This window comes from Danio rerio, chromosome 1 (assembly GCF_049306965.1).
Source record: "Danio rerio strain Tuebingen ecotype United States chromosome 1, GRCz12tu, whole genome shotgun sequence".
Taxonomy (NCBI): domain Eukaryota; kingdom Metazoa; phylum Chordata; class Actinopteri; order Cypriniformes; family Danionidae; genus Danio; species Danio rerio.
This window is the reverse complement of record NC_133176.1, coordinates 45,160,029-45,175,000: the sequence shown is the minus strand read 5'-3', so window position 1 is coordinate 45,175,000 and position 14,972 is coordinate 45,160,029. Positions and strand designations below refer to the sequence as shown.

Below are 14,972 nucleotides of genomic sequence, written 5' to 3'. Positions count from 1 at the left end.
GGGAACACCGTGGAAGAGATGATGGAAGAGACTTCAGGACAAAGGCAAAGGTGGAAACAGTGAAGGAATGAGACACCAAACCATCTGACAGAGCTAACTCTAGGATTGCAGAGTACTGTGAATTTCAGATAATAAAACCAAACAAATCCAAACTGATTAAGATCAGGTTAAGTGGTATAATTTTCAGAAACATGATGAATTTAAATGTTTATAAAATGCAGAAATGAACACTGTTGACGTGACAAAGGTTTAAGTAGGCAACTAAATGACAATATTATTATATAAGTGCAAATCAATCAAGTTTATTTACTAATGCAGGTACACATACAGCTCAAAAGACAGTCATTGTAAATGCTTTATAAATTAAAGGAAATTTATATGTAAATATTAAAAATATCAACAAATTTATGTTAATGTAAAAGTGTAAAAGGCTTTAATTTTGGAGAAAAAAAATATGCATGAGAACGGGAGTGGCTTCATTGCTTCAGATATGTCACTTTTCTCACAGCAGGTCCAGTCAGGGTTTGCGATCTCTAACCCAGAATATAACCTTAGCCATGCATTATAAGTTAACATGATAATGAAACACAATAAGAAGCAACTCACCATCTTGAGCCCCCAAAAAACTTAGTTTGATAAACTAGCACAAATTTACTTTATAAACCCAAACTGGCTTTGTGGAGCAGGGCTTTGGAGTTTATGGAGACCCAGGCAAAGCCAAGGAGATGAAAACCCAAAGTGGTACTTGGTACTTGAGGGGAAAAGCAGAGCTGATGGCTTGTGGGACTGAGCTGGAGACAGGACCTGGATGACCATGGTGGAGTTGAAGTGACCAATGAGCAGTGATTAGAATTGAATGGATAGAAGGATGATCTAGTATATAGTATATCTAGTAGATATAGTAGGTCAAATGCAATAGTGAAATTTGGGTGACGTTTGACCAAGTAGAGCCAAAAGGCTGACTGTGCCCACCCAGCAGAGCCAGTGGGATGATGGCTCACAGTGGAGACAAAGGTCCAAAAAGCCAAGATGGATCAAATATGTCTGAGCTACAGAACCCGGGAGACCTGAGATGAACCTAAAGCATATGAAAAAGCAATGGAGCTAACATTAACCTGTGATGAATGAGCAAAGTAGCTGAGTAAATACTTTAGTCTGGGCACTGTTGCTTTTTAGCTTGCATAATGGCTCTTTATTGGTACCTATAAAACACAGACATATTAAAGTATTAGTTTGCCCCAAAATTAAAATTCTCTCATTTACTCATCCTTCATTCGTTCCAAACTCATTTGAGTTTCTTGTTTCTGCTGAACATAAGTGTTAACATACTGTACTGAAGCTGGAAAAAAAGCAGCCATTGACTTTCATGTAGCACTTTTTGTCTAATATGGATGTCAATGGCTGCTTTTTCCAATTCTTCTGAATTTCTTTATGTTTGTGGTAAACGGAAGGATGGGATTCATGATTGTTTAGCCATTACTCACTTGAGTGTGTGTAAACGGTGGGGAAATGTTCATTTTTGGATGAGGTATTCCTTTAATGCCTTATCCTGCATGATATACATTCCTTGAAATAGTGAATATACGTACACTAAAGTGTTACTAAAAATGATTTGTACATTTCTTTTATATTATTAAATACTTTTTATCTTAACTATCTCTTGACTTTATTTTAACTCTCGAACTCTAATGCCAAATGAATTTCTCCCCAAATTCACTACAATAAGAAAACATATCTGAAGCGTGTCAACCATATTAGACGCTTCTGCACAATAATTCACCTTATTCTCCGCCGATGAGCGGGCGCTGCCATTTGAATCTTTTTGGCTCGAGACTTCCGGTCTTATTCTCTTCCATTCATTTTTTGACGTTAAAAAAAACTGCTCGTTACGCTGCTTGATGTTGCAATTTGATATTTTCTTATTATATTATTCTACTTGGTCTGTATAGTCATGCAAACATTTGTTTGTAGAGCAAGCAGTTTGACCATTTTCTGCCGTTTACTAATCCTAGTCATTTCTCCCATAGGCGACTGAATCGGAAGTTCTAAGACAATTGCGAAAACAGGCGCACTTCCGCATTTTAGAATAAGGTCAATAGCTTAGAATACATGCTACTGTAAGTGAATATGTACTGTACATACCGGTTTAAGCCTAAAGCACCAAGGTAGTTGAGGCTTCTTGGCACAGCGAGTACGCTGAGTATAAACAGATGAAATATTCCTTCGGATCCATTTTGAACATCTGTTCATGGCAGGTCTGCTGCTCTCCACAAGTGTCACAGGTTTAGCAGAAATAATTTGCAGGAGATTGGATGAGCGCCAGCTTTCCTTTTTAACCATTAAAATGTCACAAAGGTAACACAGTCCATCACATTTGCAGCATTTAGTACAGGCACTCACAAACAGAGCGAGTGTTTAAATACGACAAAATCTTATTACCTTAAATAAGGTCACTACTTTAAAAAACACATTTTGTCAAAACATAAATAGTCATACAAACAAGTTGTGCAGTTATAGGAAAAGATGTTAGAATGCCTAAAAAGAAGAGAGTTTAAGGTGTTTTTTTAATGACCTTGACAGGATTATAAAGCATTACCAATGCAGGATTGTGCTTGTAAAAGCTTTCAGTAATTCAAAACACTTGACATGAAACTGTGGTTAACTGCCACTCACTGGTTATTATGGACATGAATAAAAGCTAAACATACTACATAGCGCTGATGGATCAACTCATAGCATTAAAGCCTAATTTCTGTTTATTTAATAAATTTCGTTTTGTTTTAAAATTGTTTGTTTTTTCTTGCAAACTTTTTAAATTACAGGATTTTGCTAAAGCTTATAAAATAAAAAACAGCTATCTTGCTAATACAAAAAAAGGATTTGTGTTTCCAATAAGATCTTATGCGTTTATATATCTGCATAAGACGTTTAGCCATAAGAGAAATGGTCATGCCCAACTGAGATTGGTTTCACTCTAGGTTTTTTTACCCTTCACTTTTGCCAATTGGGTGAAGTTTTTCCTCACCTCTGTAGCCACTGGCTTGCATGGTTCAGGACGTTTAGAGCTGCACATCGATGGATTTGCTCTTCAGTGTTTGGACTTTCAGCAGTGAAAATTCAACCACACTGAACTGAACTCAGAAAACTGGACTGACACCGTTTCAATTTACTATACTGTGAAGCTGCTTTGACGCAATCTACATTGTAAAAGCACAATAGAAATTGAGATGAATTGAAATGAACATATTTTCCAAGAAAAACGACAACAAACTGCTTAAATTTATTGTAAAACAAAATGTTATAGCTTCTTATATGAAGCTAAAATATGCAAATAATTGTATACAGGTTTTTCTGAACATATTTGAGGTACAAGTATTTAGAGACAGATTACACAGATCAAGCTAAAACTTAACCACTTTTTAAAAACTGCAGTGGTTAAGTGGTTAAGAAGCTATAACATTTTGCTTTAGAAAAAAGATTCAGCAGTTTGTTGTCGTTTTTCTTGGAAAATAAAATGTTATTAATTTGTAAAATAGATCAACTTGGAGGTGAGTAGTTTTTTTTTTTAAATTAACAGCCAGACAGATAAACACTGAATGTATCAACAAACTCACCTGATCTAAGCATTCACAACAAACTTTTCAAGTTGATACCAAGAAATTCAAATCACACTTTATCTGTCTCTCCCCACAGCCTCTCAAATGTTTGCATCCCGCAGGATATCTTGCCCCTTTTAGGGTCAAACAAGCTACCAAACCAACCAATCATGCATCTGTCAAACACTGCTATGTGTCTAACCAACCATCCATGTCACTCACAGACCAAGTAACCTACTAAACCACTAAATCTTTCTATCTGATCTTCTGTCCAACCAACCAATTAATTATCCATAGAAAAGGGTGATAACTTATCCATCAAGCATCCATCCATCTCACAACCAACCAGCTGATACTAACCACAGTATTTTGTCTACAGCTTAAATATATGTATATATAAAAATGTAATATATATATATATATATATATATATATATATATATATATATATATATATATATATATATATATATATATATATATATATATTTAATGTATATATATATATATATATATATATATATATATATATATATATATATATATATATATATATATATATATATATTTATTTATTTAATAAGTAGCTATGTTTCAATAAACCTATTTTAATGCACATTTTGTAATTTCACATTATGAAACATACACATGAACAAAAAAACACATAAACTTGTGCACAACTGAGAGGCATAAATGCTTTGATAAGAAAAATATGTGCAAAAACTATAGCGGAAACACTTACTGGATGCGCATCAAAAGAGAGTCATGTGATTTTGTTTTGACAGATTTCATCATTGGATGGAAATGGTGTTTATTTGCCAATATTTTATGCAATATAAAAGGTTCGTTTGCATCTTTGGATGAAAACAAGAGAATTTATCTGCTATTAGAGGATCTCACTCTCTCTCATGCCAGTAAACTTCACCAGAGAGAATTGTCATTGCATAAGTGAGACATACACTGTAAACAAAAATCCGTATATTTACGGTTTATTACCGGCAGCTGGGTTGCTGGAAAAAAACATAAAATAAAGGCCATTAAATTACAGAAATTTACCGTAAAATAACTTAAATTACTTTAAATTTAAATTTCTGGTAAATTTCTGTAACTCAACCTTTGTTATTTTACAGTAATTTAACAGGTGTTATTTTACGGTTTATATCCGGCACCCTGCCGCTGTAAAATTACAGATTTTTTTTACAGTGTAGTACTTTTTAAAAATGTATATGAACAACAACAAAGCTGTGCGTAAATAAATAATTTAACAAAATTTTCATTTTGATTTCATGGTAACTTCAAATGCAGGTTTTTCCCTCCACAAACACAACCAAAGCTAGCCGTTCACATGAGGTGTGCGCGTGTATGTGTGTATGTGTGTGTGCGCGTACCTCTTCTCCCCCCAGAAGCCCCTGCTGTGCTGCATCTGGCAGGTGAAACTGCCCTCCAGATACCTGGAACGTCTGTCTGTGCTCAAGTCCTTCAAGTGTGTAGGATGAGCTTTAATTAAACATGTGGGGTTTTCAATTGCTCCCAGATAAAAGGCACACTCACTCCTTGGCCAGGGATGATGTCTCCAGCCCAGTCATTCATATGTAATGTGAGTGTTTGTCAGGAGAGGCACAGAGCATCTGCGCTATTGAAAAAGCAGATTGAGACCAACAGGCAGGGATGTGTCACAGCGAGCCCTGTATAATGAGAGTTTTGTTAATTATGAATATGATCAAGGATACTGTATGACTATAAAGCAGCAGAATTAATTGAAGGTAATCACAGCTTACATTACATTGTTGCACACACTGGTTAAACTGGGCTTCACCCAGTCTGCTCTCACGAGGGAACATCAGAAATTGTCAGGAAAAGTGGCAAATTTGTGTTCATTAATTCAATCTCATTCATATAAAAACATACAGTTTTAACTATGAGGCGTGTCCCCAAACCCCACCCCCTAACCCTACCCCTCATTAGGGATGAGCAAACCTTTAAAAAATATGTGATTGTAAATGAGCTTGAACAAATTAATTCGAATTAGCCACTAAATAAACAGTAACATGTTTAACACTATAACTATAAATATCTGTCTAATCAATTAAACAAGCTATCAACCATCCAACCATGCATCCATCCATCCATCCATCCATCCAACTCTGACCTGTGTCTAACCAACCATCAATCTCACTACAAACCAAGCAATCTTCCAACAAACTATAAATCATTTTATCTGATCGTCTGTCAAACCAAACAACTAATCATCCATAGCCAGTAGGGATGGGAGATATCCAGCCCAAGTTCATTCTGAAAACATTTCACTATATTCATTTCTGGAGAGCGCAAAAAATGTCCCAGGAGCTACGTTTTTTGCAGGTTTTGTTTTCAAGAATCCACTAGAGGCCACTGTGTACGCTTTTTCAGATCTCAAATTTCTTTCGTCATTCCTGCCTGCTGTTCTCGCGTAAATCCACGTGTGAATCCTGGATAAATTGTGCTTATCCAGAGGCAGCTGTCAGTTAACTGACTGACCAGTTTACTGACCCACCCTCCTCCTTCCCTGAACCCAACCAATAGTGTTTTCAAAAGTACAGATTGACCGGCCCACCCACTTCCCTAAACCCAACCGATAGTTTTCAAAAGCAATCCAGAAAAAGAAAAGCCCTTTCCTGATTTTTACCACATTTTCAGATTTCACCACATTTTCACCCTGTTATCTACTTGTTTATTTTATTGTTTGGCTTCTGTTTTTGTCTGAGGGAGTTGTCATCTTCATTACATTCATATAGGACTCAAATAATTTTCAAGGATTAGCTCAAATTTATAATCTGGGTTATATGAAGCAGAGTAACTCCCCATTCACAAGGAGCGTCATCGTCGATTCCCATTCACTTTGAATGGGTGACGTCAAACGTTGGTGAACTGCATTGTAGATCCGTCGGCGCCGCTTCAGAGGCGTTGCTCACTGCAGAAGTTGGAACTATCTCAACTTTTCAAGTGCCCACAGAAGCATCAGCCAATCAGATTGCTTGATGCAAATACAGCAGCTAGACAGTGGCCTATTGCTGACTGAATTTCATTGGCTTACGCTACTATGACGATCGCGTCAGCCCCAACTTCAGACACGTCTTCAGTCAAGCGTTGACGCTGAAGCCCCGTGTGAATGGGGCGTAAGTCTGAAAGCTGTCAAAGTGAAAGGAGATAGAAGCAGCACTGTTTTGTTAAACTAAACACTGCTATAATTATGTTATAATGCTGCTCTGTGCAGTTCAACAAAATGCATAACATATTAAAGTGTCTTTGTTTTTCCTGTTTTTATGAAATCAAATCACAAATCAAGTGTGTATGAGATCATTAGCATGGAAATACAGGGGGATACGTTTCAAGTCACTAGTTAATAGGGTATTTCAACAAAGACTTTTAATTTCAGTCAACCAGGCCCAGGGCTTCTCATTAAAGATCTGATTACTTTAAAAAAACAGCGATCTTCACTGATTGGCTGATATACACTATAAAGTGGGTATCAAACCAAACAAGTAACAGTGCATTAAATGATTTTTTTTCCACGCCACGTCTTTAAAACGTGGAAATTAATTATACCCCAGTATTTTCAATGGAGTTTCTGTGCTAACCTGCTGCTAATGACGGCGCCTGCGTTTAAACAGTTTTTTGTCTCTTTTACGCTTTAACAGCCAAATAGATGCTTAAGTCTATTTACTGATTATATTTGAATTACAATACAACATTGATGCTGTAAAAGGAACATTATAAAATTGAAAATAGTTACATAAAGCTTTCACCGGACATTCATCATTGGCTGAAAAACACTAGCTGTGCATATAGTCCATTGACTTCTTTCTCTGGATTTGAACATTTTTTTAAAACATTTTGTATAATGCAAGTACAAAAGTCAGTAAAATATATAGCACTCATATTCTAATGTAAAAAAAATGTACATATTGTGTCTTTAAAAGAGCATATAAACAAACAATAAGAGGTGTAGCACTTAAATCTGGATATTTATCATTTACTTTACATTATAGGATACAGTGAGACTAAAGCTCACCTTACGATATAAAATGATCAATAATAAGTGTAACTTTAATAAATATTAACCTAACAAAGTATTGTTTGTTACAAAAAGAGATGAAGAAAACAACACTAAATTGTGCAAATTCTTCCAGAGTTTTCCCATTTCAAAGTGTCTTTTTTTAAAGTATTAAGTATTATTGGTAGCACTTTACAAAACAGGACCTCATTAATATTAGAAAATGCATTTACTGACATGAACAAAGAATAACAATGTTTGTATAGCCTTTATTAATTCTAGTTAATTATTTACTAACAATTTAATTAATGCACTGAGAAATATTATCATTAAATATTGTTAACAAAGTTCATTGTTTGTTCATGTTTGTTCAAGTATTACTGTATTATTTTTTTTAGTAAATGAAGAATGTATCAGAGCGACAATGCAAGAACAACTTATGTAAGCTTTAGTGTTATGTAAAAATCCCATTATGCACTAGATCTTTTTACAATAACATTAACCATCTTCGCCTTGCTGGCTGAAGAAAGCAGGATATCCTTGAGTCTGCTCCAGGATGTTTGGGTTAAAACTCTCCTGTTCAGTAACATCAATGCAACAAGAACAATGATCCACAACAAGTATGTAAAGCCCCTCACGACAGCTGCTTATCAGGTCATCGCAAAAGAAAACAAGCTCATAATTGTTGAGTGGTCAGCAGGGAGACTTTGACAGGCCCGGGAGATTGATAGGACTGTAGCGGAGCCGGTCATAGGTCAGCGAGGAAAGCAAAGAGCCATTGAAGAATCTCCTACTTGCAGATCCTTTAACACCCAACACCACCTCAGTTAGACAATATGAACAAGCCCATGATTCCTCATCCAGCCAATGACTGCTCAGAACATATAGCTGCCAACAAAGCAGTAGGCCAAAGCAAACACAGTCCGCAAAGCGTTCCTATTGTAAAAATGACCTGTATGTAACTTTTAACACCGCTGACCACCGACACAACAGGGTGATCATAAGAAGGAAGTGACCCCATCAGCACTTTCAATGAGTGAAACAAATCACCCCTTTGGGGTCTTGGCTCATTGAAAATAAGCGCCGTTTAGAGGACACTGATCCGGCATCCCTGACAAGAATCTTAACCTGAGAGAAATGGCTAAGGTGGTCTTGGATGAGAGCCATTGCTGCTTAATAGATACAGTACATTGTAGCATATACAATAGAGTACATGCAGAAGGACTTATTTTTTAGTAACCAAGTTAGAGCGATTCCAGTAAACTGTATGCCACTACAAAAACTTTTCGTCAAAAATCAATGATCTTCACTGCCTGATTGATATACGATGTAAATTGGGTGTCAGAACGTACAAGAAAGATTGCACTAAATCAATTTTTTTCGCACCATGTCTTTAAAATATGAAATTTAATTTCCCAATCCAGGACCTGGAGGCACATATGTTGGATGTTCCCTTATCTGATCCATTACCTTCAGGTTTTGGAGTCTCTTCTTCTGTTCTGATGAGTTGATTCAGGTGTGTTTGATTAGGGAGAGGTTGAAAATGTGGTTGGTAAACACTGCTCCAGAGTTTTCAAGAGTTTCTGAGCTAGCCTACTGATCCTGATGGCGTGTGCATGTTTTCAGCTCATTTTACACTTGTACAACTAAATGAATGCTTAAGTCTGTTTAACTGATTATATTTTAAATTACATCACAACAGATTCTGTAAATGGAGCCATCTAAAATTGAAAATAGTCACATAACCCATTCACCGGAAGTTTATGTGCATACCCTATATTGCAGGAAACAGAAGTAATTGAAGTAATGGGTTTAGAGTACGGTGAAGAATGGCTCTAGAAAGCAGGTAAGACAAATACACAAGGTAAAAAATAAAATACACTAGTAAATAACAGGGTGAGAGTGTGGTAAAGTCTGAAAATGTGGTAAATATCAGACAAGAGCTTTTCTTTTTCTGGATTGCTTTTGAAAACTGTCGGTTGGGTTTAGGAAAGGGGGTGGGTAAGTTAGTCAATCAGTTGGTCAGTTAGTCATTCAACAGCGGCCTCAAAGGGATTACAGCAGGTGCGAATGGCACTAGCGAGAGAAATTTGAGATCTCAGAAAGCATGCACAGCGACCAAGGTTGGATTCTCGAAAATAAAAACTGCAAAAAAATTTTACCCCTTTGGACAGGCATGTCTAAGCACGGCTCTGGAGGGCTGGTGTCCTGTAAAGTTTTGTTCCGACCCCAATCAGACACACCTGGGCTAGCTAATCAAGCTATTACTAGGCTTTCTAGAAACATCCTTGCAGGTGTGTTGAGGCAAGTTGGAGGTAAAATCTGCAAGACACCGGCCCTCCAGGACCGAGTTTGGACACCACTGCCTTAGGACATATTTTGTGATCTCAAGAAATGTATATAGCGGTACGTTTCCAGAATGAGCCTGGGTTGTGCAAAGTTATAGGAAATTAGTTATTAAAAATATAAATTAGTTTAGATTAGTTAAAAACATTGAACATCTATAATAAAAACAACTTGGGACGTAGTTTTAGAAGTTTCTTGTTTTAAAAGAATTTAGGTTCCACAGGAGAGCTTATAATTTTGCCTTCTTCTGTATGTACACAAAAGCTGTGTATAATGGAATAAACTCTGAAAGAGAAACACAACCAGACCTTCAACCAGAAACAACCACAGTTTTTGAAATAGTGTTTACTGTGTAGTATATATGATTATTTATTATTATAATCCTACGATATGTACCTATGATCCTATGAATGTTGTTTGAGTATCAGTTTGGCCAATTTTTTTTTATTTAATTAAGGTTAGAGAGATTTTAATGATAAACATTCAGAGATAAACATTCATGCGAAGTTACAGTAAAAATGCTTGATTGTGAAGAAATGCGTTTTTTACTACAATCTCTGAGGAAAAATTCCGTTCCAGTGTCCAGTCGGTAAACCCATGCTTCTGTGCTTAAAGGCATAAAATAAATACATTTTTTATGAATTTGAAAACTGTGAACCTTTTTTTTTTTTGCTTCATTTATCAGTCTCAATCCTAAATTGACCCTTTTAACAGCACATTTTAAAATCCCCAAACTCTGAACTAAATACAGTTCGAATCGAATTGAAGATTATCTGCAGGAAGAAATTCTGCCAAAGTCAGATAAGTTTTCTCTTAACTAAAAGAGCTCAGATAACACGGTCACAATCCTCAAAAACACATCCTTTTCATTTCCCCCTGACAAGGCACACAGCAATTCCATACAGCAATATCTCATCTGAAAAATGTGGATCTGCGACCCCTGTCATAAATGATATCGAAAAGTGGGCAAAGGCTACATGAAAGCAAAAAAGAAGTAATGGCGATGTGGACGGTCACTTTCAATAATGGTCATTTGTAGACAGTTAAGATTATATCTGGAGTTCATAGAGGTTTGCTGTCAATATGGTGCAACAGTTACAGGCTTTTAGAGAAAGCTCCAGTGCCAATGCAAGATAGAGATGACTGGTTAAAAGCCCAAAGAGGGGATGAATCACAGAGGGTCAACTGTGAAATGGCTGTGCTATTAATGTAATGACTGTCTCTCAGCGGTCTCCGTATAGCTGACTGATTACAAAATACAGTCCAACAAAATGTGCTGTGCCAGGATTGCATTTATTAATGATATTTAAATGTAAAATTAGTGCTGAAATGCAAATAGACATTATAATTGAAATAAATTCCACCATCTCTGCTGTCCAAGTTCATAATTGCATTTTCCAGATTCCATCTTCTGTTACTTTTACTCACTTTCTGATCCGATATGGTTTCATTACCTGTGATCATTTCCAGATCGCACACACATTTGGCCTTGGATTCACTAAAGTAATGGACAGCTAATAGTCCATTGTTGCTGTCCAGGTTCAATGAGATATGCTGACGTAAATAAACTTATTTTTAGGCAAGTACTTGAAATTTGTGCTTGGTCAACTTTTCCAGGTGTACGGAAATAGGAACAGACATACTGGAGACAGGCAGATGTGCAGACAGGCAAACAAGGATCCAAACGCAGGTAAGTAGTATGAATTCCAGGTAGGTATTTCAAAGTTAACTATTCTGGTAAGTTTAGACACGTAACTGACAAAGATGAGGCGAGTCCTTAGCCGAACTTGAAGATTGCAAGAGCTGTCTAAAGACACAAAGGCTAGGTGAAAGGGTCAGGAACGAAAGGAATCAAAGACATGACCAGACGCAGAAAACTGTCAAAAGTGACTGCTCCTGTGGTAATGGGAATAGGGTGATGGCTGGCAGGTGTGGATCAAGTGTGCCGCAAGCCTGCGTTTGAGTGAAGGTCTCGGCCGTTAGATCGCCCCCTGGGGGCTGGCTGCAGTACAAGTCATAAAGCCCGCCTCCTACGTGTTAATGAAGGAGACTTGAGCCCAAATAAAAAAAATTATTACACTTGCAATAAAATGTCCAGAAAGATGGTTCTGGTCGATTAAGGCACTGGTTATTGTGCTGAAAAAGGTGCAGATCTTCATTTTTGTAAACAGTTTGTTTTTAGCAGTAATTTAATGCTGGGCGTGTCATGGTGATTGACAGCTGTGATTGACAGTTTCTCAAAGCAGCGCGTCTGAGCTTCGGCAGGAGACTGAAATGTTATTATTCGATTTCTGTGTTATTTTACCATGACAAAATGAGTTCAGCAGTAAACTACAGTTTCTGACATACATGATCCTGGTGGAACACTGTTTATTCGCCAAGTTCAGGGCTTTTTTCGGGCTTTATTAGTTTGTTGATACACGCTTAACCACCCAGATAGCAAAACACACTTGGGCCAGTTCCGGCTAGATTCTCGCCTGCCGGAGACTTATCCCTTAGAGCTCAGACTGACTACCTCTGCTGGACCGACCTACTCAGGATGCCTGGACTCACTGCCCGATTTCAGCCAGAGTCAATCAAGCCAGATGCGACGGCCAAGCGAGCCGGCGCTGCCGCATGCGAGCCGGAATCAGCCCGCGACGCAGCAAGTAGGTTATGCGCTGCGGCCCGGAGCGGGCGCGACTGAATATATAAAACCCTCATATTTGTTAACGTTATTACATCCATTTGTGTTGATATGACAGCAAACGCATGCTGAAAAGTTCGGGGGGTGTGGTTGATTTTACATAAAGCGTTTGGTTGGAAGCTCGACTCCGCTCATTTTCGCGGCTCCTCCTCTGGCTCCATCAGACAGTCCTTCTGCGCATGTCAAGGCTTCAATTTCAGCAGTCTTTTGCGACAGTTTGTGCCCGTCAAGCAGGCGTTTTGCCCTCAAGGCGTTCAATGGGAAAAAGGGCTGTCGCGTTGTCCATATTTTTTACAGTCATTGGTGTGGATCCAGGGGAATGCTGGGTAATGGAGTTCATGATGAGGGTTGGAGATAGAACTGGTAATTGAAAGATGACTGGAATTTGTGATGAGTCCAATTCACGAATGCAACATTCAGTGCGTGTTGGGAGTAAAAAGTATGGTATTATGATTTGGAATATAGTAAAAAAAAAAATTAAGAAGAATTATCTCTATACAAAAATATTAAATTACTTAAAATTAGTGCTGTCAGTCAATTTAAAAAAATGAATTAATCACACTTTTTAAAATTAATCACGATTAATCGCATTTAAAAGACTGAAACTTGTAATTTTGGCTATTCGAATGTAAAATTAATGCAAACGCAAGACAAAAACTATTTAAATTCAAAATATAATTGTTTATTAGAATTTCTGTTTAACTTGTAACAGATTTCTTCTTGTAAACAACATACCCACAATAAACCATCAAGATCCTGGCTTGACAGACATGTTTATTACAAAAATAAAAACACAGGCATGTTAGTGTTATTTGAATAAAAAAAAAAATCAATGCCAATAAAGAAAAATTGATTTTCATGTTGGATTGTAAGTGGACTGCAAAAAAAATGCCAGAATACAGGCATTACAGATATGGAAAATTGAAAATAATAATAATAATAAAGTATTGAATACAAACAATTGTACTCAACAGGAAAAAAAAACTGCAACTGTGTTAATTGCGTACATTTTTTTTAACGCCTTAAATATTTAAAATTAATCGCATGCGTTAACGCAGTAATTTTGACAGCACTACTCACAATACTTTATTGATATAGACCACTGCGTTTTTCTTTTCTTTTTTTGCACTGCTTGTTCAGCTTTGTGAATAACAGCATGTTCAATAAATTAAAGTTTGGGTTCTGTAAGTCTTTTTATCAAAGACATTTTTGTTCAGCAAAGATGTATTAAGCAAAAGTGATGGTAATTTTATTCCTCAAAGTATCTCATTTATAATATATTTCTGATACTGTAACCATGAGGGAGACGAGTGACAATGGAGTGAAGATCCTTATACAGGTTTTATTAAGAATCGTAGTCAGATAGACAATGATCAACAACAGGCAAAAATGGGTAGGCGAACAGGCGAAGACTTAGCAATGAGAGTGTCAAAGTGAGCTGAATATATGCAAGTGTAATCAGTACATGAGCAGCTTCAGCTGTGTGAGTGTAATTAAAGGAGCCTTGGAGCAGGTGTGTGTACGTGGTGCATGGCAGGACTTGTAGTCCATATGGAGACAGGATTGTAGTCTGAGTGAATGTGAATGTTCTCCAGTGATCTATAAGGGTTACATCGCTGGTGATCGTGACAGATACATTATTATCAGATGTACTAACTATACACAGTAGTCAAATTTCGTTATTTTCTTTTATTTTATTCATTTATTTTCTATTACAAAAAAAGTATAAAAATCAAAAGAAAATAATAGTAATACAAATTAAAAGACTATTTACATTCAAGGTGAGAATGCATGTCCTAACATAATTCCTTCCAGAATAATCTCAAATGACCACCTAAATTATACACATGGGGATAACACAGAATACAATGTGACTATATATTACCATACTTGTCTGTCAATTAAGCATTGTCTATTTGTTTAAATCATTATATTTTTATGAAGAATATAGTGAAAATATTAAAACGGTTCTGATTTTTAAAAAAATCATTATTCAATTGTTATATTTTATAAAATAGCTCTTTAGTGTTTTTGTGATTAAATAAATGCTAAAAAAAATGGTAACACCTTAAGATTACTAGTATTATTCAAGTTAAAAACATTATATGATAGGACCAAATACCCCTATATACTATGATATATAACAACGTTATGAGTTACAGGCACAAAATCTGCACATGCATAAATCCACAGATTTTTAACCCATCATCAGGGCTGATAGTGGAAAAAATTCCTGAGCCTGAACTTTTTTTCCTTGCCCCTGAGGTGAGTAGGGGTGGGGGTACTATGTATGCAACGCACTTTTAACACA

General features: G+C 36.5%; 1 protein-coding gene across 2 annotated transcripts in view; it reads right to left on the bottom strand.

Moving 5' to 3' along the window:
• The window catches only part of si:dkey-37g12.1, a 67,672-nt gene that overhangs the window by 375 nt on the left and 52,325 nt on the right, over window positions 1-14,972 (bottom strand). For both annotated transcript variants that reach the window (XM_073953245.1, XM_073953253.1), the window contains exon 28: window positions 1-31. This exon is cut by the window's left edge and continues 375 nt beyond it. In XM_073953245.1, the coding sequence (XP_073809346.1) occupies window positions 1-31 (31 nt within the window). The remainder of the gene's footprint in view (window positions 32-14,972) is intronic.